The 27,767-nt window shown below is 36.2% G+C and overlaps 1 protein-coding gene across 18 annotated transcripts in view; it reads right to left on the bottom strand.

The window, feature by feature from the left end:
- The window catches only part of BLTP1 (bridge-like lipid transfer protein family member 1), a 208,701-nt gene that overhangs the window by 40,609 nt on the left and 140,325 nt on the right, over positions 1-27,767 (bottom strand). For 11 of the 18 annotated variants that reach the window (XM_063809822.1, XM_063809823.1, XM_016952153.2 and 8 more), the window contains 10 exons: positions 19,567-19,664; positions 15,982-16,167; positions 14,920-15,088; positions 12,799-13,010; positions 11,495-11,693; positions 7,281-7,340; positions 5,265-5,491; positions 4,405-4,605; positions 4,091-4,221; positions 2,701-2,824 (listed from right to left, as the gene is read on the bottom strand). In XM_063809822.1, the coding sequence (XP_063665892.1) occupies positions 2,701-2,824; positions 4,091-4,221; positions 4,405-4,605; positions 5,265-5,491; positions 7,281-7,340; positions 11,495-11,693; positions 12,799-13,010; positions 14,920-15,088; positions 15,982-16,167; positions 19,567-19,664 (1,607 nt within the window). The remainder of the gene's footprint in view (positions 1-2,700; positions 2,825-4,090; positions 4,222-4,404; positions 4,606-5,264; positions 5,492-7,280; positions 7,341-11,494; positions 11,694-12,798; positions 13,011-14,919; positions 15,089-15,981; positions 16,168-19,566; positions 19,665-27,767) is intronic. The other 7 variants (XM_016952161.2, XM_024356282.2, XM_016952162.2 and 4 more) reach the window with 1 other exon arrangement.

Raw genomic sequence — 27,767 nt, 5'->3', positions numbered from 1 at the left:
AGAAGTGTAACTGATATGCTAAGAAAAAACAGAAAATGAGATTATATAAATGGCTCAATTAAAACCACAAAAGGCAGAAAAACGAGAAGACAAAGACAGGAACAAAGAGAAAAGGCAAAAAGTAGAAAATAGTAACAAATACAGTAGATATTAATTCAAAGCTATCATTAGTCACTTTAAATGTCAGTGGTGTAAAATGATCTTAAAAGACAGACTGTCAGAGTGGATTAAAAAATAAGATCTGACAATGTGTTGCTACAAGAAACCCACTTATATATACATATTTAAGCATATATATTTAAAGACACATAGATTAAAAGTATACAGATTGAGAAAAATATACCATCCTATCACTAATTAAAAGAAAGCAGGGATAGCTATATTAATTTCAGACAGAGCAGATTTCAAAGCAAAGAAAATTATCAGGTATAAAGAAAAAGAAGAGCATTATGAAATGATAAAGGGGTCTAGTCTTCAAGAACAAATAACAATCCCTAATGTGTACATGCCTAACAACAAAGTGGGCTGAGCATGGTGGCTCACACCCGTAATCCTAGTGCTTTGAGAGTCGAAAGCAGGAGGATTGCCTGAGGCCAGGAGTTTGAGACCAGCCTGGGCAACATAGCAAGACCCTGTCTCCACAAAAAAATGTTTTAAAATCCTGCCAGGCATGGTGTCATGTGCTGTGGTCCCAGCTACTTGGGAGGCTGAAGCAGGAGGATTGCTTGAGCCCAGGAATTTGAGGTTGTAATGAGCTATGATTGCACCACTGCACTCCAGCCTGTGCAACAGAGTGAAACCCTATTTCTTAAAAACAAAACAACTGAGTGTCAAACTATGTGAGGCCCAAACTAAGAGAAATGCAAGGAGAAACAGATGAATCCACTATTACAGTTTGAGACTTCAATAACCCTTTATCAGAAATGGACATATCTAGCACACAAAAAAATCAATAAGGACATAGTTGAACTCAACATCATCATCAGTCAATTGGATATAATCAACACCTACAGACAACTTCATCTAACAACATCAGAATAACACATTCTTCTCAAGCTCACATGGAACTTTCACCGAGAGAGACCACATTCTGGACCAAAAAGCATAACTTAATACATTTTTAAAAATTATAAATCATGGCCAGGCATGGTGGCTCACACCTGTAATCCCAGCATTTTGGGAGGCCAAGGCGGATGGATCACGAGGTAAGGCATTCAAGACCAGCCTGGCCAAGATGGTGAAACCCCGTCTCTACTAAAAATACAAAAATTAGCCAGGCATGGTGGTGGGTGCCTGTAATCCCAGCTACTTGGGAGGCTGAGGGAGAGAACTGCTTGAACCCGGGAGGTGGTGGTTGCAGTACACCAAGATCACACCACTTCACTCCAATCTGGGCAACAGAGCGAGACTCTGTCTCAAAAAAAAAAAAAAAAAATTATAAATCATAAAATGTCTGCTCTTAGACCACAGCGGAATTTAACCAGAAATCAACAACAGAAAGATACCTGAACGTGAGTTGAAGAAAAAAATCTAAAGAGAAATTTTAAAATATAAAAGAAAATCAAAACACACATCAAAATTAGTGCGACACAGCAAAAGCAGTGCTTAGAGGATAATTTATAGAACTGAATGCATACATCAGAAAAGATCTAAAATCAATTATCTAAGCTTCTATCTTAGAAAACTAGAAAAAAGGGCAAATTAAATCCAAATTAAGCATAAGAAAAGTAATAATAAAAATTAGAGAAGAAATAAAACAAACAGGAAATCAATAGAGAAAAATCAACAAAACCAAAGCTGGTTCTTTGAAAAGATCAATAAAATTGATAAGCCTCTAGCCAGGACAACTAAGAAAAAAAGAAAGACACAAATTACTAACATCAGCAATAAAGGAGGGTATACAACAACAGACCCTATGGCTATTTAAAGAATACAGGAATACAGTGAACAAATCTATGCCCACAGATTTGATCACCTAGATGAAATAGACCGATTCCTTGAAACATACAATTTTCTAAAATGGAGAGACGAAAAAGACAATCCAAATAGGCCTGCATTTATTAAAGGACTGGATTAATAACTTTACAAAACAAAAAGCAGCAGGCCCAGGTGGGTACACTTGTGAATCGATAACTCTTAACAAGTTACCTTTAATTTAAAAAATGAAGCAACAAAAGGGCAAAATGGTTTTTAAAAAAAGTTTTCTACTCCTAGACTCAAACTCTAATGGGACCGACTAAACCTGCAAAAAATAAAGATTATAAAGTGCATTACAATGCACAGTAGCTGACAGGTAAATTCTGACCTGGGAGAATGGGATAGGTGAAGAACAGACATCTTAAAATTTTTCACATTTTTTGCAGAGTTCACATTAGAGACTAAAAAGAAGAGTGATTTCATGAAAGACAGACAAAACACAGTGTCTAAGGGCATAGACTATCGAGTCCTACAACCTAGGTTTGACTATTGTCTTCCCCAGGATTACTGGCTGTATAACTTTGGTCAAATTACTTGACCTGTGTCTCAGTTTCTTCATCGTTAAAATAGGAAAATAACACAAGCTACCTCCTAAGTTTGTTGTTAGGATTTAATGGGTGATTACATGTAACGTGCTTTAGATGGTACCTGGTACGCAGTAGATATGATAGGAAAAAATCAGGTGGTTTTGTCACCAGCATTGAAAGAAAAAAGAGAACTCACCCGCATACTGGACCTCCGTAATTTTTTACGAACATCTCTTCTAATGTCATTCACAGCCACAGATTCTAACTGTTGGTAACGTTGAATTTCCTGGTTTATGGTTCCTTCACTTGCACCTAATTTTCTGGATGCAAAACAAATATGGCAATTATTGTAAATAAATAACAAAGTAAGACTGATTTTTTACTTGCTCCTTTTTAATTCTTGTCAGAATACCAAAGATGATTATATACAGACAAGCCAAAACCCTCAATAAGCTTAACACTCATATTTGGCGAACTGTTAAGAAAACAAAAAACATCTCTCTCTAATGTTTGAGGAAATGTGTCTTATCCATTGCTGCATCAAGAGTCTCTTTGGCAATCTCATGAAAACCATAGACCCGCTCTGCAAAAAAATGTCTGGATGTAAAATTCTACATATAATAAAAGCCTTGGGTACGATTTTGGAGGAAAGGTATATTTTGCTTCAAGTCATTTCTTCCCGAGACCAAAACTCAAATTGTAATGTAAGTCAACAGGAAAATGTGAATCACTGCATGATAACTTACAGACAAGTTTCAGACAAAAAATGCATATAGTTGTGTAAGGTCCTTGATTGTTTAAAAAAAAAAAAGCACCAGTACAAGTATATGCAGATTAGAAAAGATGAGGCATGACCATTACCTTTTGGGAAAATAAAATTGCGAAGTTTAGCAACAAGAATATTTACTGTAATAGAAGAAGTATTACTTAGTAATATCCAGCAGGCAACATATAAAGATTAATGGATTTATTTATATATGCCTGTGAAGATACATATAAGAGTAAATACACATGTAAAGATACCTATATGTGATATAAACCATCAGTCATAAAGTGCTCAGAAATAAGTTGTGAAAAACACTAGGGCACTAGGATTTCATGCCTTTTTTTTTTTTTGGAGATGGAGTCTCGCTGTGTCACCCAGGCTGGGGTGCAATGGCGCAATCTTGGCTCACTGCAACCTCCTCCTCCCGGGCTCAAGCGATTCTCCTGCCTCAGCCTCCCGAGTAGCAGGGATTACAGGCGTGTACCACCACGCCCAGCTAATTTTTGTATTTTTAGTAGAGACAGGGTTTCACCATGTCACCCAGGCTGGTCTTGAACTCCTGACCTCAGGTGACCCACCTGCCTCGGCCTCCCAAAGTGCTGGGATTACAGGCATCAGCCACCATGCCCAGCCTCATGCCTAACTTTATCACTAATGAGTGTATAATCTTGACCAAATTATTAAACAACTCTGGACCCTGGTGATATCACAGATAAACTAAAGAGTTTGTATTAGACCAAATACAGTTTCTTCCACTTTTAACATCTTATGATTCTAAAATTAGGGAACATTATATTAAATTAAAAATCATTGTACATACTTCAGATCATCTATTACTTTGGCCTGTTCATTCAGTTCTCTGATATCCACTATACGCTTCATAATTTTTCTTCCTCTAAGTTCTCCTGGCTGGCTAGCAGATGCTGCCTGTCTTCGATAATCTGTGGCTTCCTGAAAAGTCAAAAGTGTATCTGTCAATACCACCCTCAAGTCACACAGCAAATCTATACTATCACAAAATTAACACCTTAAATCAAAGCATGCAAGAATCAAAACCATCTATATTAAGATTGGAATTCTCCATTGATTTAAATCCCTTCAATTTCATAAGGAATCTATTTAGTTGCTACCTACGTTTCCCCATGAGTGTGCTCTGCATGCTTTCAAATGGGACTGGCTAGACTGAGGGGAGCCCCACATCTCTGGGTCACACAGATACTCTGCAGGAACAGAATGGCGCTGATTTGGGGGTGTCAGGCCTAGTAGGTGATTTACAAGTCGCTGCCCAAAGGTGAGTTTGTGGCCATCTCCACTTACTGAACTTCCATCTGAACTCTAAGTAATAAACAGTAATATTAAATTTAAAAAAATTTCTTCCCAAGAACAAAACTATTTCATTGTATAATAGTTAAAAGATATTGAAAATAATTTTTAAAAATCAATACCAGAATGAAATCAAAGAATAAGTTTCTTTTTGCCACAAAATAACTTGAAACTACAGAATGTATAGTATAGATGAAAATACGTATTTTTAAAATGTATCATTTCATTTTGTATATGCACTTTGCTTTGAAATTCATCTTGAACATCTTTATTGAGATATAACTCACGTACCATAAAACTCACCCATTTAGTATATTCACAAAGTTGTACAACCATCATTAAAATCTTAGTTGGGAATATTTTCATCACTCAGAAACCTCATACCTGTTAGCAATTTCTTCCCATTCCCCACCCTGCCCCACTCCCTACTCACTTCAGTTTTAATATTATTATTTTACCTATAGGTTAAAGCACAAGTTGGATGACAGTCAACATGTAGCACAGAACTCGATTAAAAGACAGTATTATGAAATGTAGACACAGCGAACCACCACTCCCTTCTCTTCCTCCACAAATAGCAACTATAATATACTAAATAACACTGAACAAAAAATATCCCTGTCTCAGGGTAAAAGCCAATCCTGAAAAATTCTAACAGTGAGTTTACTTACAGTATGAATAGTGGGAGACATAGTATCAACTTCATCCTCATCTGACAGGTCAGCTATGTTCACTGAATTTAAGTCAGCAATGTCATCTATGTCTTCCTCTCCTGTCAGTGTTGTAAGAGTATTGCCCAGAGCATTAAGCCTTTTGCCAATGTTAGGATCCATGTGAACATCAATCCCACACATTTTCCACAATACGTTGAGTGTCCAGGTTCCAGCACTACTGCTTTCTGTTTAAATAAAGAAGTTGCATTTTTGTTAAGTCCTGGGTATAGAAATTGAAATAACTTTACAAAGTAATAAAATGGATGATGGCCACATATAATAACTAATGTCTTTCACTGCTAAACTTGTCAGAAACATCAGACTACAGGATTGATTTCTCTATGTGTACAGTGTGCATCTACTGTTTCCTCTGTATAGCACCTATTTTCTTTTTCCCTATGAACTACAGGTTCACTCCCTGACCCCAAGTTGATCCACCATCCTATAGCTATAGTAGGAATTGCCATGACCTTAGCTCATTAGACAGAATTAATTAGGTAATTGGTCCAGGTGAAGGTCAAAGTTGGAAAAATAAGATATTTTGCCTGGACTTGAGGAAAGGTTGGTCGTTCTCTAATGACTGAGGGTGGAGAAACGAGACTCCACAGTGTTTCTTGCCATGTATAAGAAAGAGGTTACAAGTTAGAAGAAGAAGAAAAACAAGTAGCCAAGAGGGGAGCAAAGAAGCAAAGACAAGAGCTACAAAGAGTCTTGGTGACAGTTGGGATCTTGGTTCTAGTAGTCCCTAAGGGCTCCTGAATTGACCTGGTTCCCTCTCTTCCCTGAAATAACCATTCCTAAGTTTAACTGTAGTCTGAAAATATCCTTTTAATAAGCATCCCCTTTTGGTTAATCTAGTCTAAGTGGGTTGTTGTCACTTAAAAGTCCTGACAAAGATTTATTTGTGACCTCAGTTGAAAATTCTCTAACTTTTCCAGTTCTTTGTCAGACTCTAGGCCTTGGTGCTTTCTAAGGTAACTTAGGATGAGCACTAAGGCTAGGCTTGGGGAGGAAAACAGAATGGTAAGGAGAGACTGGCAATCTACTAACCTTAATCAATTTCTACCTCTCTCAACATTTTAAGAGCCCTTAAATAAGTATCTCTGTAGCTCACCCTGTCCCTGTCCAATTTTATAACAAGCAAAACAATAAAAATTTATATTGTGCTATCATCTTAGTCAAGACACATTACCACTTTCATAGTTACCTCCTAACTGATTTCCTAGGCTTTTTTGCCCTCTAATCTTTGAAAGTGTTCCTTTGATAGTGTCGTCATTTGCCTTCTTGTTCAGAAACATTCAATGGCTAGCCTACTCACTACCCACCAAATCAAACTCCTTAATTTGGCATTTAACATTTTTCCATCTTATTTTTTTATATAACTCTATTCTAGCTAAATTGGACAAATGTGAATACTGCGCTTTAACATCATGATTCGTGTTACATTATTCTCTCTGCCTGAATTTTCCCTGGCCCACATCTCCCAGTTTTTGCTTAAGAAAGATTTATCCTGTCCTTTGAGTGCTTGTTTAAATGTTTGTCCCTCCATGAAGTTTTCTCTGATCCCAGTATTCTCCCATATTTGAAAATATTCTCTTCTTTTTATACATTTCAATAGCAACTGGAATTTTATGTTTTATTGTACATATCACATATTTCAATGTAATTTTGCTATATGTGCCTTAACTACATTGTAAAAATTTAAAAGTATGAAGGATAGAAAGTATATCTTATTCATTTTAATCTTTTCTAAAACATCTTGTAGTATATATATATGTATATATTTATATATATATATAAAAACACACAGTAGGTGTCTGATTAATAATTGTTAAATAAATACAAATGTTCTAATACAAAATAGTTTTTTTTTAAATTAGTGAACACCAGAATTAGCTTAGCCAAAAGATTCTCTTGCCATTAAAATAAGGCAGAATTCTATCTAACATAAAATAATGCTGCATGTGAACCTACCAGCTGCTGCTTGTCCTGTAGTTCTTGAACATACTTCATAGGTGCCATCTGGAACTACACCTGTACAAAAATCACCCCAAAAATAGTTTTCAATAAAAATACATTTGTGACTATATATTGCACTCTTTAATTTTTCACACAAGATTATTATCTAAATACAAAGAGGATTACTATCCTTCCTAGATTTTAGTTCTTAATCTTTGGAATGAAAGGGCTATCTTAATGACTTGTAAGATCGATTCTTATTGTGAAATAAAATATTTCACAATATTTTATTCTATGATTTAAATAATTTAACTGCAGTTTTAGCTTTACTTTCTGCATGTGATTTCCTTATTTGAGTGACAACACCTGGCCAACTCTGAACCTCTAGATGGCTTATCCACTAATATCCAGGATGCTATGACAATTTGTTATCATAAATGAATGGCACTTTGAGAATGCAAATGACTTAAAATAGAATTTTGGTAACTAAGAGCTGCCACATTAGGTCAGACACATGATTCATCAGTCTTACCTTCTCTTTTGACATGGAACATTTTATGAGAAAAAAAAATGGCTGAAGGCTATGATGTCAATCTCAAGATCATGGACCTATCTCCAGAATATATCTACTTTAACTTTGAAACATTTACTACCAACTGGCTTTAATCTGGTAACTTCAGCTTCAAAAAAGATGTTAATTAAATTCAACAATTTTACACAGTAAAAGTTGAAACAACTTTTAAACAAAGTAAACTCTAAACATAGAATTAAGACCTTCCTCAGTCATCCTTAGAAGAAACTAAATATCAATTTAAACTCCAGAGTACATATATCTTTAATGTCCTTTTGTAATTCACTCTGAGAATCCTAAATTGGTATTCAAATGTTACTTAAATTTGAGCTTACTATTCATATTTTAGGTAATTTGGTATTACATTTCTGTCTTTGAAAAATTTCAAAAGGGAAAAATCTTTCCAACTTAGAAATATTACAACTTAGTTTGTGAGAGAGGATCTACTTGTTATTATGTTTTTTTGAAGACTGCCAATAAGTTTAACATCTAAATTATACATTTGAACTGTATAGTACCTGTGTCTCACATACAAATTCTAATTAAGAAATAACTAGATTTGATTTTGGAGTATCACCCAATTCACCTTTGTAGTCATGGTTACAAATCTGAACAATAAGACCTACATTACCCTTTCAAATCCAAGAATGCTAGAATGAAAAGAAAACCCTTTGAAATCTGAATAACATAACTGAGGCCAAGTGAAAGGAAGAATTAGTAAATAAAAAGGGAGAAGAAAACTTTTAGGATTTCCTATCCCAAGGAGTAGTAGAGAATTTTTAAAAATTAAGCTTAAAGGCTAGGTGTGGTGGCTCACACCTATAATCCCAGTGCTTTGGGAGGTCAAAGCCACAAGATCACTTGAGGCTAGGAGTTCATGACCAGCCTGGGCAACATAGTGAGACTCCATCTATACAGCAAATTTAAAAATTAGCCAGGTATGGTGGCATGTGCCTGTGGTCCCAGCTACTTGGGGGGCTGAGGCGGGAGGATTGCTTGAGCTCAGTAGTTCAAGGCTGCAGTGAGCTATGATGGCACCACTGCACTCCAGCCTAGGTAACAGAGCAAGATTCTGTCTCTAAAAAGCAACAAAAACATTAAGCTTAAAAGATGAATATATAAACTCATAGAATATAGAGCCACGATGAATTAATAAGGAATATTACGATTTTTAGATGTAGATCTGAATCCTGAAAATGAGGACTAAGAAATCAACTAGTCTCTTCCCCATAATACCCGTGGTTTCTGTATCACAGACAGAATGATGACTTGGAGCAACCATTAGGCTGAATGCAGGATGGTAATTTTTCTGCTCTCATGACCAAAGGCTACCTAGGTTTTACAGAGAGCTTGCAGACATCTAAACTTCTGATGGTTTATTTTGTCTAAATACACATTCATGATATTGTCCTAATATTTACTATCTACTTAAATCGTTCTTTGAACTCTTCCTATAGACTGTCCTTGCTAATTTTTAATGCATTTCTCAATAAACATTATCACCTAGAGAAGAAATTTTACTGGGTCACCTTTTTTTTAGAGTATGTTTTAAAAATGACCTGTTAAAAAAATTCTAAGGCATAATCCTAACATTCCTTATTTCTCTGCCCTATACATATCACCTTTGTTCAAAAATATTGAGGTATACTTATTACTAATAAAAACTATAAACTAGTAAACTAATTTGTCCATTTTATCATTTGGAAGTTTTATAAATATGTCAATTACATAACTACTCTGCTTATCTCCTTCTGGCCCCCTCCCAAGAAACCCAAACAATAAGCATGTTACAGAAGCATGTCAGTTAGTCCCCTCTAAAACCCAAAATAAATTATTCTGAGTATCATGATTACCAGCATGTTAGTGTTCTGTATTAACAGAATATATACTGAGGTGCTAAATTATTTGTTCATTTTTTAATGTATGTTTCTGATTCTGAGTCAGAGCGTATTTCTCATTTTATATCTTATGCATTTGCCCTTTAAGATAAACTGTTAAGGAAATGGTTTACTTCCTTTTTTTCCAAATATATTCTACTTATTTTAATAAATACAATGATGGTAAAGCTGTTACCTTAATAAAAATCACTAAGTTTAAATTTATTTTTGTCTTTTATTAAAAAAACAAAAGATATGTTTTAGTGATTTTAAAAAAGCCATGTATAACTATTGTGTAAAATAATAAATCTAAAAAGATTTCTGTTGTAGGCTGATATTGGTCTTTTGGATAATAGGCATGAGTATTTCCATATCAAGTCTTCTCAGTAACCTGAAGTATTTCAAATAAGTACTGGTATTTTACCTATAATTATCTAAATGCAAAGTATTTGATGGGGTTTAGTACACACTGCCTTCTAAAATGGCACCTTGTCATATGGAAGGTATTTTAAACTGAAGCAATTTGAGAAGCAGCAGATGCAGGAAGGACTTTGACTTTCTTCTGAAGTAGGTCATATGAACCACATGTGCGAGATGCCCTTCCTATACCCAGAGGAAAGGAGCATCCTCATCTCCAAAGTGGAGGGACACTGAGAGGAATCTGAACAAACAGACCTTGGTTAGTTTCCCCCAGTTTACTACGCTTAACTCATACCCCTTTTTATTTTCTCACATTGCTCTACAACTCTCTACTCTTCATCAAACCTAGCATAAAAATACTCAGGTTTAACCATTTCTTTGGATCTTCATTTCCTTATGAAGGTTCCATGTCACAAAAAAACCTCATATTAAATAAACCTGTATGCTTTTCTCTCATTAATTGGTCTTTTATTACACAAGCCCCAGCAAATAGCCTAAAAGGGTAGTAGGAAAAGATATTTTTCCTTCCCTACACATTAAAACCAATACTTTTTCATTTTGAATGCTAAAACTTCAATTTTTGTAAAAATAATAGAAATTTTCCCATTCCTCAAAGAAAATGGGAAGTAGAAAGATTTCCCTCTAGTGGAGAGAGGAAAAAATTACATAAACGATGGGCTACCGCTTTCTAAAAAGTAAGTAATTTAGTTTACAAGATTGAGGAATTTTAGTTCACTCCTTATTTATAATTTTTCTTTATTATTAAGATTAATGATGCTTTACCAACTCTGCTATAATATTTAAAATATAAAAATATATACAAATAAATTCCGTATCTTCAATATGGCCTATAAACACAGCTTTAGTTATACCCAACCTTGAATATTATGGAATTGCAGGAATTCATGTTACACTCTGCACTCCTACAAATTTGAACATGTGGATTTATTCACGTCAATATTAATTAAGGCTGGCGTTCCTGGTCCTGGCTATTTACAACCTGTTCTGTGTTTTATGGTGAGTTGGATATTGCACATTTATCATTTTCTTTCAAGATTCCGACAGGTCAAAAATGCTTTATCTGGTCAAACATGGATCAATTACAGGAAAAATCAGGGACTGTGTAAACATTCAAATGTTATAGTACCAAAAAGAATGCCTGGTTGGTTTTTTACTTACCAAAACTACTCAATGCTGTAGTTTTTCACGAATATGGTTTGTTACCTGTAACTAGAAATAGCCCTTCTTTCTCAAAGTCTAAAAACATTTGCTATATCTAAGCATCTTTTAATTTCACAAATGGAGACTTAATGTTTTATTTTTTAAGTTCTAAACGGTATATAGAAATAAAAGATACTCACAGGCATTCATCACTAAATCCCCATGAATTTCTGGTTTCCAGTCATCCCATGATGTCTCAAATCCATCAGCAAAACGGATACAAAAGTTTTTGAAATGCCCTTTGCTAACCAGAGACTCTGAAGAGCACGCAGTGATGAGAGTACTTTCAATGGTTAATACCAAAGCAGAACCAGTGTCAAGGTCTCCAGTATGATTAGACTGCAAAATATATTAAAGAAGAAATAAGACAAAAGTTGACAATTTTTTAAACTTAGAAATCCTCACAGGATTCATAGGAATAGAAATCTAGAAACGGTCAAGCCTAGATATGTTCATTAAAGAGCAGCTTAGAAAGATGCCTTTTAAAAATTAAATTGCTTAAGTGAAATGTACTTGCCATGTGCATTTTTTTTCTTACTTAACATACAAAGGGCTATCTACATTTCTATCTCAAGCCTCTCTTTTAGTTGTGGGGAGATGCTCTCACTATGCCACCCACCTGTGGTGTTTATGGCCTTCCTAGGCAGTGCCCATTATGCTATTAAAAAACTACTATATTTCAGTTCCTGAAACACAAACATACCAATGCCACCCATCCTCAACCTGAAGTTTTTCTTAACACTGTCTTACCAAACAGAATCCTAAAAGATAAATTAATTCAACAACTGGTTACAAGTTATTAAGGTAAATTGTAACAGTAAAATATAGATCTCTATATGCTATTGTTAATAACTGTTGCTTCTTGGCCTGACAGGTGTTCATAGCCTTTTCTCTCTCTCATACACACATGTGCATGCAGTTACATATTCCTGAAAATTGGTCTTAAGTTGCAAAGAGAAAATTCCTGGTTTATGTGCACACTGCTTTGAAGTTTCATTCCCATTAAATATTACAGTATAAAAGCATTTTGGAATTCCCTATTCTATTACAGGTTAAGTTTATTAAACAGTATTCTTAAATGTCCTTTTATTTCCATCTTATAAACAAGTCCATACCAATGACTTCCTTGTTAAAAAAGAAAACAATAAAATGATTCTGAAACTAAGCTTCTTTTTATGAAGGTAAAAATTAAGAGTTATCTGGTGGGTATCAATCTTATCACTATTCTGAAGCATATAAGAGTGCTTCAGAGAAAAGTCCCATGAGATTAAGATTTAATACATTGAGATGAGTAATGGTTGAAGGAATTCAATCTTACTTGCTACCTACTAAACAGTTATAAACTGTTACACTGAAAAATGTACTGTTATATTCTAAATACTTAGAAATGGTTATGTAGAAATGCCTGGCTCTTAATCCTGGAATATGACTTGACTTTTTGTACCTGTGCAGTATTTGTGATAGGTAGGCAAATTCCCAGATCATTGACAGTGAGCTGGAGAAAAAGAGTCCCAAAGGCCTGGGCTGATGTTTGCTGGATACCAGGTAGCATATCTACTACTTCCTTTGTAGCCATATGAATATCCTTATGTAAAGCCATTCGTTGTTCATTCCAGTTGTCATAGGCAGCCTTATAATTCAGCCAAAACAGCACAGCTTTTGATAATTAAGACAGGGCAGAAAGAAAATTAAAATCAACACTGTAAATCTATATGTTAAGTAAAACTCAAAAGCTGCAAAATCCTGTTGCTTAATAAAAATTACACCCAGAAAACTGTAGCATTAGAATTAGGAAAGATCTAAGAGGACATATAGTCACCATTTTTTAAATAACAAATGAAAAAATAAAACAGAAAGCAGGCAACCACATAATGGCACAAGGAAGAAGAAAATCCAGGTCTGTTCATTCCCTCTAACTTATTTGTGAAATGCCTATTATATGTTAGATACTGGGATGGAATAACAAATGAAAACAGACATGGTGCTTAACTTCATCTGTAGAGCTGTTACTTCTTTTAAAATTCTTTAAGGTACATAATGCTAGGAACATACCATTAAAAGGATCTGATTTACAGAGAAAAGTCAAAGATGTTTGAGTTTGTTAAACAGAAACAAACCTTAAGGAAAACCTTCATTTCACAGCAGTGTATAGATGGAGGGGCCTGTAAAAAGGACATAAAGATGGAGAGGCCAGAGAAGTAGGAGGAAAAGCAAATGCAGGTTGAGCATCCCTAATCCGAAATCCAAAATCCCAAAACTTTCTGAATGTTGATATGATGCTACAAGTGGAAAATTCCACATCTGAACTCATGTGAGACTGCAGCCAAAATGCTGTCAAAACTTTGTTTCATGCACAAAATTATTTAAAATATTTTATAAAATTATCTTCAGGCTATGTGTATATGGTGTATATGAAACATAAATAAATTTCATGTTTAAACTTGGGTCCCAGCCCCAAGATATCTCATTATGTATACACAAATATACCAAAATCTGAAAAAATCCAAAATCTGAAACACTTCCTGTCCCAATTACTTTGGAAAACCAGCACTCAACCTGTTTTGTGTCAAGGACACCAAGGGTACAAAATACTTTAAGAAGCTGATGAAAGCTGATGAGAGGTCAGTAAAATGAGAACTGAAAAACATGTACATGGGATTCAGCAAAATAAAATGCTATCTGTAACACTGCCAAAAGGGCAATTTTCTAACAGGATTCTGTTACTAGCCTATGTCCATCACTGATGAAGATCTTAAATGGCTTCTTAAATGGCTCCTCATTACTTCTAAAATACAGTTCAAATATATTTGCCCAATCCACATTAATTAGACCTTGTCTACCTGTTCAGCCTTCTTTCCCATTATTTTCTTCTATGAAACCTACTGCTATATTTTCTTAGACTTATGTGTTTAAACACATTCATTCTTATTCTCTCTCACTCAATGTTTATTTGGTTCTTATTGTATGCCAGGGACTGTTCTAGGCCCTGGGATATAAAAGTAAATTTCCTTTCCTTATCTCCCTGGTGAACTCCTAATTCAAAGTCAAATCAAGAATTAGTTTCTCCTCTAAGAAGCATAGGCAAAGGTAGAGAATTCCTCAGAACCAAGAACACATCTCTGACTCCACTGTGTAGTCTACTTTGTTTTCTTTTCCACTGGACTGACAGGTCCTTGAGGGCAGGGATACTGTTGTTTATTTTTGTATTCCACTTCTAGGCAGTACATGATAAATGTTTATAGAATATAAAAATAAACACAGTGCCAAAACACAAATGGGTGCATTAATTATCAAAACAAAAAAATTCAGCATTACAATTACATAATCTGAAGCAGACACTCTTATGTTATCCAGCCAGAAGACAAAATAACTTTAAAATGTAAAATAACTTTTAAAAACTGAAGGGAAAAAGCAAGATTTTTTTTTTTTTTTTGGATACACACATTTCAGATTTAGGAACCATTTAGCTGTCAAGCATTTACACCAGTAAACTACAAGATTCTTATCTAGCATTAACAAAGCATTCCTAGATCCCAGAGGATAGTAGTGATTGACTTTATCTTACCTCTATCAAAGGCCACAGGCTGTGCATAAACAATTGGTCTATTCAAAGTAATAAGCACAGCTTCCCTATCTGAAGAACCACTGATTTCTTCTCGGAGGGCATTTCTTAATCCAATTCTGGTTTTAAAATAGGCAACTTGATGAAAATCAGAACCAGCTTCCTCATAAACCTAAAATAAAATTTAAAGCTCAATAAAATAAAATAATGGAAAAAGTTTTAATATGAAACTAAACATTATTAATGGTATTGTTCACCAAAAAAACTACAATACATTTTTCTCAAATTCAGCTGTTAATGTATATTCCTTATACTCTGTACCATAAACACTTGAAATTAATATACAAAATAGCCATGCAAGAAGTAAATATGAAGTCATAGATAAACTTTATATAAAAGTTAGGATGAGGTCCATATTCTAAATGGCAATGTATTAAATATTTCAGAATAATTAGAACCTCTAAGAGACGACAAGAAATTTTTGTTCATTTTTTCCTCGTATCTTTAATGCAGCGATTCAGTTTTGAAACTGTGACTGGCATTTTTCTACTTCGTTCTTCAAAGAGGAAAAAAGATTAAAATCTACATAATAATTTTTGGCAAAATAAAAACAAAAAAAATCTCCAATAAGCTGTGAACATTCATTTTTATAAAATAGAGAATCTAACTGCTGTTTTTTAACTTTATTTAACATTACTATATGCAGAACTTGCTAATATTCTACAGGAAAGGTATACACTTAACATTTTAAGAACTGAGTAATGTTAGCACAAGACTTTGAAATAAAAAATGTTTAGCAAAATAAAAAAAATTACAAGCAAATGATTACGAAGATACTGGATTAAGTTTTATGTGAGTGCATCTGCACTAAACTATGACAATATGCGGCTACAATTTTCAATGAAATGCCAAGGTAAATGAGTTTTCACTGAATTTATAATCAGAAACTTTAGGAAATTAAACTAAATATTTTTGTAAATATAATAATACATAAGTTACAGTAGTTAAAATTGATGTCCAAAATTTAAAAGCCATAGTTCTAACATCAACATATTCTGTACTCACCTGATGTTTGACAATTTGTCCTAATGCCAGATTTAAATCCACCTGGCATTTGCCAAACAGTTTCAGATAGCTGCTACTTCCTGGTGAAGCTTTGGTTTGAAGTCGGTTAGAAAGTTCCAGTTCAATCAATCCAGTTTCAAATCTTACAGCTCTCATTGATGGAGTAGTGGCCGTTACTTGAATACCCTAGCAGATTATATGTTAGGAGGAAAAAAATGAATCTTAAATCAACAACATATACCTACTCAAATGTAGTCTTTCAGTATATGATAAATAAAATAGTCGTGTTTTAAACCATGAACAGGCATACCTTGGAGATAATATGGGTTTGGTTCCAGACCATTGTAATAAAGTGGGTCACACAAATTTTTTTGTTTTCCAGTGCATATAAAAGGTTATACTACAGTCCATTAAATGTGTAATACCATTATGTCTAAAAAACATTGTACATGCCTTAATTTAAAAAACACTTTGGCCGGGCGTGGTGGCTCATGCCTGTAATCTCACCACATTGGGAGGCTGAGGCAGGCAGATCACTTGAGGTCATGAGGTCGAGACCACCCTGGCCAACATGGTGAAACCCTATCTCTACTAAAAATACAAAATTAGATGGGCATGGTGGTGTGTGCCTGTAATCCCAGCTACTCAGTAGGCTGAGGCAGGAGAATAGCTTGAACCAGGGAGTTGGAGGTTGCAGTGAGCCGAGATGATGCAACTGCACTCCAGCCTGAGACAGAGCAAGACTCTGTCTCAAAAACAAAACAAAACTTTATTGCTAAAAAATGCCAACAATCATCTGAGCTTTTAGTGGGTTGTAATCTTTTTGCTAGTGGAGGGTCTTGCCTTGATGTTGATGGCTGCTGACTGATCATTGTAGTGGTTGTTGAAGTCTGGGGTGACTGTGGCAGTTTCTTCAAATAAAATGACAATGAGGTTTGTGTCACTGATTGACTCTTCCTTTCATGAAAGACTTCTCTGTAGCATATGATGCTGTTTGATAGCATTTTACCCACAGCAGAACCTCTTCCAAAGTTACAGTCAATCCTTTCCATACCTTGCCACTGCTTCATCAACTAAGTTTATGGAACATTCTAAATCCTTTGTCATTTCAACAGTGTTTACAGCATCTTCACCAGGAGTAGATTCTATCTGAAGATAGAATTTCTTTGCTCATTCATAAGAAGGAACTCTTCACCCATTCAAGTTTTATCACAAGATTGCAGCAATTCAGTCCCGTCTTCACGCTCCACATTTAATTCTAGTTCCCTTGCTATTTCCACCCTGTCTGCATTTACTTCCTCTACTGAAGTGTCTTGAGTCCCTCAAAGTAATCCATGAGAGTTGGAACCGACTTCTTCCAAAGTCCTAGTGATGTTGATATTAGCACCTCCTCTCATGAATCAAAGTGTTCTCTCTTCCAGAAGGTTTTCAATTTACTTTGCCCAGATCCATCTGAGGAATCACTATCTATGACAACTGTAGCCTTACAAAATGTATTTCTTAAATCATACACTTGAAAGTTGAAATTACTCAATTCATGAGCTGCAGAAGAAATGTGTTAGGCATAAAAACGTTAATTTCCTTGTAAATTTTCACCAGAGCTCTTAGGTGACCAGGTGCATTGTCAGTGAGCAGTAATATTTTTAAAGGACTCTTTGTTCTGAGCAGTAGACCCATAGTGGGCTTAAAATATTCAGTGAACCATGTTGTAAAAAGATGTGCTGTCATCAAGACTTTGTTGTCCCACTGATAGAGCATAGGCAGAGATTTAGCATAATTCTTAAGGGCCCTAGGATTTTCAGAATGGTAAATGAGCACTGGCTTCCACTTAAAGTCACCAGCTGCATTTGACCCTAACAAGAGTCAGCCTGTCCTTTGAAGCCAGGCATTGATGTCTCTCTAGCTGTGAAAGTCCTAGCTAGCATCTTTTTCCCATAGAAGGCTACATGGAAAAATCTGTTGTTTAGCGTAACCACCTTCATCAATTATTCTAGCTTGATCCTCAGTTTGCACTTTTATGTTATGAAGACAGGTTCTTTCCTTAAACATTATGAACCAATCTCTGCTAGCTTCCAAGTTTTCTTTTGCAGCTTCCTCACCTCTCCCAGCCTTCATAGAATTGAAGAAAATTAGGGCATTGCTCTGGATTAGGCTTTAGCTTAGGGGAATGTTGTGGCTGGTCTATCCACACCATTCAAACTTTCTCCATATCTGCAATAAGGCTGTTTGGCTTTCTTATCATTCCTGTGTTCACTGGAGTAGCACTTTTAATTTCGTTTAAGAACTTCACCTTTGCATTCACAACTTGGCTAACTGGCGCAAGAGACCTAGCTTTCAGCCTGTCTTAGCTTTTGACATATCTTCCTCACCAAGCTTAATCGTTTCTAGCTTTTGATTGAAAGTGAGAGATGTGCAACAATATTTAACGATTTAGTTTGCTATCCTACATTGGTGCAGCTCCTGGCGCCCCTAAACAATTCCCGTAGCAACATCAAAGATTTCTGATCACAGAGCATTATAACAGATATATAATACTAATGAAAAAGTTTGAAATATTGTGAGAATTAGTAAAATATGACACACAGAAAGTGAATATATGCTATTGGAAAAATGGCACCTGCAATTCATAAAAAAACCTCAATACCTGTGAAACACAATAAAGCGAAGTGCAATAAAACAAGGTATGCCTGTATAGGATATGTCTAATGAACTGATAAAACTGGCAACATTAATTTCTCATGTTAGTAGCAATTTTTTCCCATTATGTTTCATTTTGATATTTTATATTTAAAATTTAGTATTCAATGGATTGAATACATTAAATACAATTAAATAACTTTTATGAACACCAGTATCTTAAATATTGGAAATATTAAGTTTTCTATTAAAATAATATAGTCTTTGTTTGTTTTTTAAGACAGGTCTCACTCTGTTGCCCAGGCTTAAATGCAGTGGCACAACCACAGCTCACTGTAGCCTTGAACTTCCAGACTGAAGCAATCCTCCTGCTTTAGCCTCCGAAGTAACTGAGACTACAGGTGTGTGCCACCCACCTGGCTAATTTTTTTGTTTTTTCAAATTTTTTGTAGAGACAAAGTCTCGCTATGTTGCCAGGGCTAGTCTCAAACTCCTGGGCTCAAGCAATCCTCCTGCATCAGCCTTCTAAAAGTAATATAGTTAACTGGAAAAGTGCATAAAATATTTCTTGCAGAGTAAATTATAACAGCAGTACTTGAAGAAAAACAAAATGTTCGTCAGAAGGGAGTGGCTGAATAAATTGTTACAACTGTACAACATACAATACAGATGTTCAAGAAGATAAAACTAATCTAAATATTCTAATATGGAAAGGTATCCAATTATTTTTCAAATGTATAAATATATGCATATATAAAAATACTAACAGGAAAAAAGTCCTAAAGAATATTCAAATAATTATTGTTAAAACTTTTTCTCTGAGTAGATGGAGTTATAATCATTTTTATTTTCTGTTTGGTAATTTATGTAAGATACAAATTTTCTATAACAAGCATATATTAATTGATTAGAAAAATTTTTATAAAAGTATCATTATATTTATGTTACCTTGAACTGCAAGTTTAGGGAATAGAGGAGAATTTTAGGTTTATCTCCATCTGCTGTTCCATCATGTTCGTTCCAGAGAGGAATAGGCTGCTCCCCACCTAAAGGAAAGAAGAGTTCGGGACAATTTTTTTTTTTAAAGAAAAAAAATAACTATTTTGTGCATTAAAAAAAAATCCTCACAAAATATTTTCTTTTTACTGACCACTGATACAGAGATCTTTAGCTAAGTTACATTTAACTGAGACAGATATATGAAAGATAGGGATAATTCTGCATATGTAGACATTTATTAATAACATTTTATATTCAATTAAAACACTGTATATATTATTGAACCAAAACATGTGTTTATACATCTCAGAAAACACATTTGAGGGAAAAAAGTAAACTGGACTAATTTCTTCAACTAATAATGTGAATTCTGTTGCAGGGCCCCTGGTGGTGAAGTTACTATTAAGAGAGCATTTTTTTTTTTTTTTTTTGCCTGGGCAATGTGGCATACAGAAAATAATGTTCTAATATCTTAATATCTTACTTCTGTTTCCACTTCTCTTTCCATTGATTTGAAAACATTCTGCCTATCTTTCAAATATTCTATCTTACAATGATTAATCTTTTTGTACATATGTTGAGTTTATCATCATCCCAGGGAGTCTGTATAGGTGGGATGGAATTTTTTTTCCCCCTATTAGGGACCACAGATATTATCAAAATAACTAAGAACCAAATAGATAAAAAGCAGATTTTGTTTGTTTTGAAGGAGAAATTAATCTTTTTTGGGCTTTTGAAATTTAGGGGTCAAAAATCCATTTAGTTAGTACTATGATAAAAATATTTTTTAGTTTTCTACTAGAACAGAAAATAGGAAGAAAATAGAGGCAGCAGTCAACAGAAGGTACATCCAAGATAAGACCAAGAAAAGGGAGACAAGGACATAACTTGGCCCCCCAAAAAAGACCTTTGTACATAAAGATGAATAAATACACCAGAAAGGTAATGAAAGAATGATATGGATGAAGAGATGGGAAGTAAAGTATTAAGGATTTGTGGATTGGTTATACCAGAACATATTAATTAACATATATTTGGGCCAGGCACGGTGGCTCATGCCTTAATCCCAGCACTTTGGGAGGCTAAGATGGGTGGATGACCTGAGGTCAGGAGTTCGGGACTAGCCTGGCCAACATGGAGAAACCCCATCTCTACTAAAAATAAAAAAAATTAGCTGGGTGTGCTGGTGGGCACCTGTAATCCCAGCTACTCGAGACGCTGTGGCAGGAGAATCACTTGAACCCAGGAGGAGGCAGAAGTTGCAGTGAGCCGAGATGGCACCACTACATTCCAGCCTGGATGACAGAGACTGACTCAAAAACAAAATAAAAAAATATATATTTGTATTTTGGAAGAATAAACTATATGTGTCTTTGTAGATTATATGTGTCTTTGTACACTTAGTGCCTGCCTGTACGCTTGTACCTTTCCTCTCTGAGCTATCCTTCTCTAAAATATACAGCATACAGATTACATTTTCTTTTCTTCAACTTATAATTAAGTACTTCTCTCTGCCTCCTAACTCAAATCTACAATCATCCCTTACCTAAGCCTCATCACTGATAACCCTACCTACAGCCATATACATACATACATATATGTATGTGTGTATTTGTGTGTATATAATATCACCCCCCCAACCCAGCTATCAACTACCTCTTCCTATCCCTGTTGTCTCTATCTTCCATCTACTACCAGGAAAGCTTCCACTGTCTTACATTATGCTTTTCATTTCCCTGATTCTCTAACTTCATTTGCATATGGCTTTTTGTTGCCATTATTATTTGGAAATCTCAAATTCATTCATTCCTTTGATCCAGTAGTAGATGGTGTTTAGCTTACTTTTCAATGCTATTTCCAAAACATTAAACTACTACTGTCTCTGCTTTTCATCATTTGAATTCCAAACCACAGCCCTCTTACACATCCCTGTTCCTTGAGCTCACTTTCCTTAAATGACTTTATCCCCTCACTTACATTCTGTTCTTATTCATTTTTTACTCCTAAGTAGTTATGTGTAAATTCTAATACCTAATATTTGCTTACTGAGTGCATATATTTATCAATTCTAATACCTAATATTTGAGTGCTTACTGAGTGCCAAGTGCTCTTCTAAGTTCTTTATCACATTTTGTTTATTCAAACTCTTTCTGATACACCCTGATCAGCATATGGTCCTTCCTTCCTACATGATGTTTGCCAAAAAATACACATTTCTGTATATTAATTTATCTACACAGCAATTTCCCTAATTAAAGAATTCTTAAGGGGAAGGGCCATATATATGTGGATCCTAGCAAGCAGTACCTTAGCTGACCCTCAGTCTTTTCCTGAACGCAATTATAAAGCACCTATGTTGCTTGATGATCCAACTCTTCATCTTCTGTCATTTCTCCAACACACTCCTCACAACAATTACTGCAAGTCTTTATAATTTTCCTCATACTCCCACAATTCTTATCTCATTCTCAGCAAATAAATGTGTCTTTCAGTCCCAGTTTCTTGCTATTTTCTTTCATCAAACTGTCCCTCTCTTGAAAGGCGCTCAATCATCAAAAAGTAGAACTTACTCAAGTATCAGTTCGAATCATTCCTATGCCTCAATACATCCTCTATTTATACTACTTAACTTCTTCATTCATCAAAAATTCATTTAAATCTTTTTATTATTATATGTTTAAATACCTAATGTTCCAAACAGAAGTATAATGTTCCAAACAGAAGTAAGTACAATTTTTACCCACATATCTTTGTAATTTGCTTATCACCTAGTTTGGGGTCATATGTTTTTAAAGTTCTGAATAAGTAACTATGGAATGGATTATAGAATCTTCTTTTATGTTTTCTAAGATACGGTTGCAATTTCTACTCTGAAATACAGAATGAGTTATGTTATAGAGAGGAAAATATTACATGAAATAATGTCTACATTTTGAGGATTTGTTAGAATACTGCCACAAAAAATTGTTTATGACTCTATGTATATCTTGACACTTTCTAACAGGATGGGTGAAATTAAGCTAAGAGAGTTCTTAGTTTCTCTTGGCTCTATAGGCAAGAGCATGGTGCAGGTTATTTAGGAATCATCATGAGATACAACAAACACAACACAATAGGTGATCAAATAAAAACTACATGATTCTGATTTTGAAAGTTAGCTGTCTTATCTATTTGTTCAATTAAATAATAAATAGTATTTTATCTAAGTAATAAGAATCAAAACAAATCTGAAGAAAATATGAATCTACTATTATGATCTATCTATGTATCTAATATTGGCTACTCTTGTCTTTTCTTTTTCTTCAAACTTTTATTTTAAGTTCTGTAGGATATGCACATTTGTTACACAGGTAAATGTCTGCCATGGTGGTTTGCTGCACACATCAACCCATCACCTAGGTATGAAGCCCAGCATCCATTAGCTATTCTTCCTGATGCCCTCCCTCCTGCTGTCCCTGCCGACAGGTCCCAGTGTGTGTTGTTCCCCTCCCTGTGTTCATGTGTTCTCACTGTTCAGCTCCCACTGATAAGTGAGAACATGCAGTGTTCGCTTTTCTGTTCCTGCATTAGTATGCTGGGGATAACAGCTTCCAGCTCCATCAATATCCCTGCAAAGGACATGATCTCATTCCTTTTTGTGGCTGCACAGCATTCCATGGTGTATATATACCACATTTTCTTTATCCAGTCTATCATTGATGGGCATTTAGGTTGATTCCATGTCTTTGCTATTGTGAATAGTGCTGCAATGAACATACGCATGCATGTATCTTTACAATAGAATGATTTATGTTCCTTTGGGTATATACCCAGTAATGGGATTGCTGGGCCAAATGGTATTTTTGCTTCCAGATTTTTTAGGAATTGCCCCAACACTGTCTTCTACAATGGTTGAACTAATTTACGCTCCCACCAACAATGTGAAAGCATTCCTTTTTCTCTGCAACTTCGCCAGCATCTGTTGTTTCTTGACTTTTTAATAATAGCCATCCTGACTGGTGTGAGATAGTATCTAATTGTGGTTTTGATTTGCATTTCTCTGATGATCAGTGATGCTGAGCTTTTTTCATACGTTTGTTGGCCACATGAATGTCTTCTTTTGAGAAGTGTCTGTTCATGTCCTTTGCCCACTTTTTAATGAGTTTTTTTTTCTTGTAAATTTAAATTACTTGTAGATTCTGGATATTACATCTGTCAGATGGATAGATTTAAAAAAATTTTCCCCATTCTGTCTGTTTACTCTGATGGTAGTTTCTTTTGCTGTGCAGAAGCAGCTCTTTAGTTTAATTAGATCCCATTTATCAATTTTTGCTTTTGTTGCAATTGCTTTTGGAGTTTCCATCATGAAATCTTTGCTGGTGCCTATGTCCTAAATGGTATTGTCTAGATTTTCTTCTAGGGTTTTTATAGTTTTGGGTTTTACATTTAAGTCTTTAATCCATCTTGAGTTAATTTTTGTATAAGGTGTAAAGAAGAGGTCCAGTTTAAATTTTCTGCATATGGCTAACCAATTTTCTCAGCACCATTTATTAAACAGGGAACCCTTTCCCCATTGTTTGTTTTTTGTCAAGTTTGTCAAAGATCAGATGGTTGTAGGTGTCTGGTCTTATTTCTGAGTTCTCTATTCTGTTTCATTGGCCTATGTGTCTGTTTTTGTACCAGTACAATGCTGTGTTAGTTACTGTAGCCTTGTAGTATAGTTTGAAGTCAGGTGGTGTGATGCTTCCAACTTTTTTCTTTTTGCTTAGGATTGTCTTGGCTATTTGGGCTCTTTTTGGTTCCATGTGAATTTTAAAATAGTTTTTTCTAATGTTGTAAAGAATGCCAATGGTAGTTTAATGGGAATAACATTGAATCTATAAATTACTTTGGGCAGTATGGCCATTTTCACAATATTGACTCTTCCTATCCATGTGCATGAAATGTTTTTCCATTTGTTTGTGTCCTCTCTGATTTCCTTGAGCAGTGCTTTGTAGTTCTCCTTGAAGAGGTCCACCACTTCCATTGTTAGCTGTATTCCTAGGTATTTTATTCTCTTTGAAGTGACTGTGAATGGGAGTTCATTCATGATTTGGGTCTCTTCTTGCCTGTTATTGGTGTATAGGAATGCTAGCAATTTTTGCACATTGCACAACTTTGCTGAAGTTGCTTATCAGCTTAAGAAGCTTTTGGGCTGAGATGATGGGGTTTTCCAAATATAGGATCCTATCATCTGCAAACAAAGATAATTTGACTTCTCTTCCTATTTGTATACACTTTCTTTCTCTTGCCGGACTGCCCTGGCCAGAACTTCCAATACTATGTTGAATAAGAGTGGTGAGAGAGAGGGCATCCTTGTCTTGTGTCAGTTTTCAAGGGGAATGCTTCCAGCTTTTGCACATTCAGTACGATATTAGCTGTGGGTTTGTCATATATATCTTATTATTTTGAGGTATGTATCTTCAATACCTAGTTTATTGAGAGTTTTTAACATGAAGGGATGTTGAGTTTTATCAAAGGCCTTTTATGCATCTATTGAGATAATCATGTGGTTTTTGTCTTTAGTTCTGTTTCTGTGATGAGTTGCATTTATTGATTTGAACCAACCTTGCATCCTGGGGATGAAGCCCACTTGATTGTGGTGGATAAGCTTTTTGATATGCTTCTGGATTCAGTTTGTCAGTATTTTTTTGAGGATTTTTGCATCAATGTTGAACAGGGATATTGGCCTGAAGTTTTCTTTTTTTGTCGTATCTATGTCAGGTTTAGGTATGAGGATGATAGTGGCCTTATAAAATGAGTTAGGGAGGAGTCCCTCCTTTTCATTTTTTTGGAATAGTTTCAATAGAAATGGTACAAGCTCTTCTTTGTACATCTGGCCAGATGTGAAATTCTAGGTTGGAAATGTTTTTCTTTAAGTATGTTGAATATTGGCCCCCAATGTTTTCTGGCTTGTAGGGTTTCCACTGAGAGGTCTGCTATTAGGCTGATGGGTTTCCCATTGTAAGTGACCTGGCCTTTCTCGCTGGCTGCCCTTAACTTTTTTTCTTTCATTTCAGCCTTGGATAATCTGATGATTATGTGTCTTGGGGTTGATCTTCTCATGGAGTGTCTTACTGGGGTTCTCTGCATTTCCTGAATTCAAATGTTGGCCTGTCTTGCTCAGTTGGGGAAGTTCTCCTGGATGATATCCTGAAGTATGTTTTCCAAGTTGGTTCCATTCTCCCCATCTCTTTCAGGTACCCCAATCAGTCATAGGTTTGGTCTTTTTATATAATCTCATAGTTCTCAGAGGTTTTGTTTGTTCCTTTTCTTTTTTCTCTATTCTTGTCTGCCTGTCTTATTTCAGAAAGACAGTCTTCAAGCTCTGAGATTCTTTCCTCCACTTGGTATATTGTGCTGTTGATACTTGTGAGTGCACTGTGAAGTTCTCCTGCTGTGTTTTTCAGCTCCAACAGGTCAGTTATGTTCCTCTTTAAAATGGCTATTTTGGTTATCAGCTCCTGTATGTTTTGTCACGATTCTCAGCTTCTTTCCATTGGGTTAGAACATGTTCTTTTAGCTCAGCTAAGTTTATTATTACCCACCTTCTGAAGCCTACTTCTGTCAATTCAGCCATCTTAGCCTCAGCCCAGTCCTGTGCCCTTGCTGGAGAGGTGTTGCAGTCATCTGGGAGAGAACAGACACTCTGGCTTTTTGAGTTTTCAGCATTTTTGGATTGATTTTTTTTCTCATCTTTGCGGGCATATCTACCTTCTATCTTTGAGTTTGCTGACCTCTGAATGGGGTTGTTGTGGGGCTTTTTGGTTGATGTTGTTGTTTTCTGTTTATTTTTCTTTTTACAGTGGGGCCACTCTTCTGTAGGGCTGCTGCAGTTTGCTGGCGGTCCCCTCCAGACTCTAGTGTTCTGATTTCCTCCTGCACCAGGTTCCTCCTGCACCAGGTTCCTCCTGCACCAGGTATCAGTGAAGGCTGTGAAACAGCAAAGATGACAGCCTGCCCCTTCCTCTGGGGCCTCTGCCCCAGGTACCGACCTAATGCTGGACCGAACACTCCTACAGGAGGTGTCTGGAGACCCCTGTTGGGAGGTCTCATCCAGTTGGGCAGAATGGGGTCAAGGACCTGCTTAAAGAAGCAGTCTGGCTGCCCCTTGGCAGAGCAGGTGTGCTGCCCTGGGGGAAATGCCCCTCATCCAGACCACCGGGACTCTCCAGAGCCAGCAGGCTGAAAAGGCTAAGTCAGCTGAACTGCAGAGATGGCAGCGCCCCACCCCCCAGGGAGAGATCAGAATTCTGTGAGTTCTGTATGTATAACTCTGGTTGGAGTTGCTGAAATTCCTGCAGGGAGGCCCTGCCCAGTGAGGAGGCATGGACCGGAGTCCCACTTAAAGAAAGAGTCTGGCCACAATCTGGCATAGTGGAGTCCCACTTAAAGAAGCAGTCTGGCCACAATCTGGCATAGCAGCTGTGCTGTCTTGTAGGGAACTCCTCCCAGTCTGGACTGCCCGGACTCCCTGGAGCAGGCAGGCTAGACCTGCTGACTTGAACTGCAGAGATGGCAGCTCTCCCAGGGGCCGTCTCAGGCAGTCTCCAGCCTTCTGCTGTTGGCCGGCTGGAATTCCAAGCCAGTGGTTCTTAACTTGTGAGTTGCCCTGGGAGTGGGGTCTATAAAATGACACTGCTTGAATCCCTGGATTCAGCCTCCTTCCTAGGGGAATGCATGGATGGATTTCCTGCCTTGCTGGAATTCCCAGGGCCAGAGTATGCAAAACTCCTGTGTCTCTGTGCGTGCCCGAGTGGCTGCTTCACCGAGACTCCACACAGCTCTGTGCTTCGGACCCAAGGCCCCGGTGGTAGGACTCACAAGGGGAATCTCCTGATCCACAGGTTGCAAAGATCTGTGGGAAAAACCTGGTTTTCCCGGGCAGGGTCACACAGTCACACATAGCCTCCCTTGCCTGGGGGTGGGGGCTCCCTGGCTTTTTGCTGCTCCTGGGTGGGCCATCACCTCACCCTGCTTTTCCTTGCCCTCCGTGGTGGAGCTGTCTGCCTAGTCCCTCCCAAAGCAAGAAACTGAATACGTCAGTTGAAAGTGCTGAATTCACTCACCATTTTCATTCCTCTGTGTGAGAGTCCTGGACTACAGCTGCTTCTACCGTCCTACTTTTGTGT

This window comes from Pan troglodytes, chromosome 3 (genome assembly GCF_028858775.2).
Source record: "Pan troglodytes isolate AG18354 chromosome 3, NHGRI_mPanTro3-v2.0_pri, whole genome shotgun sequence".
Taxonomy (NCBI): Eukaryota; Metazoa; Chordata; class Mammalia; order Primates; family Hominidae; genus Pan; species Pan troglodytes.
Note: the sequence above shows the minus strand (reverse complement) of the source record. Positions and strands in the feature narration are given on the sequence as shown.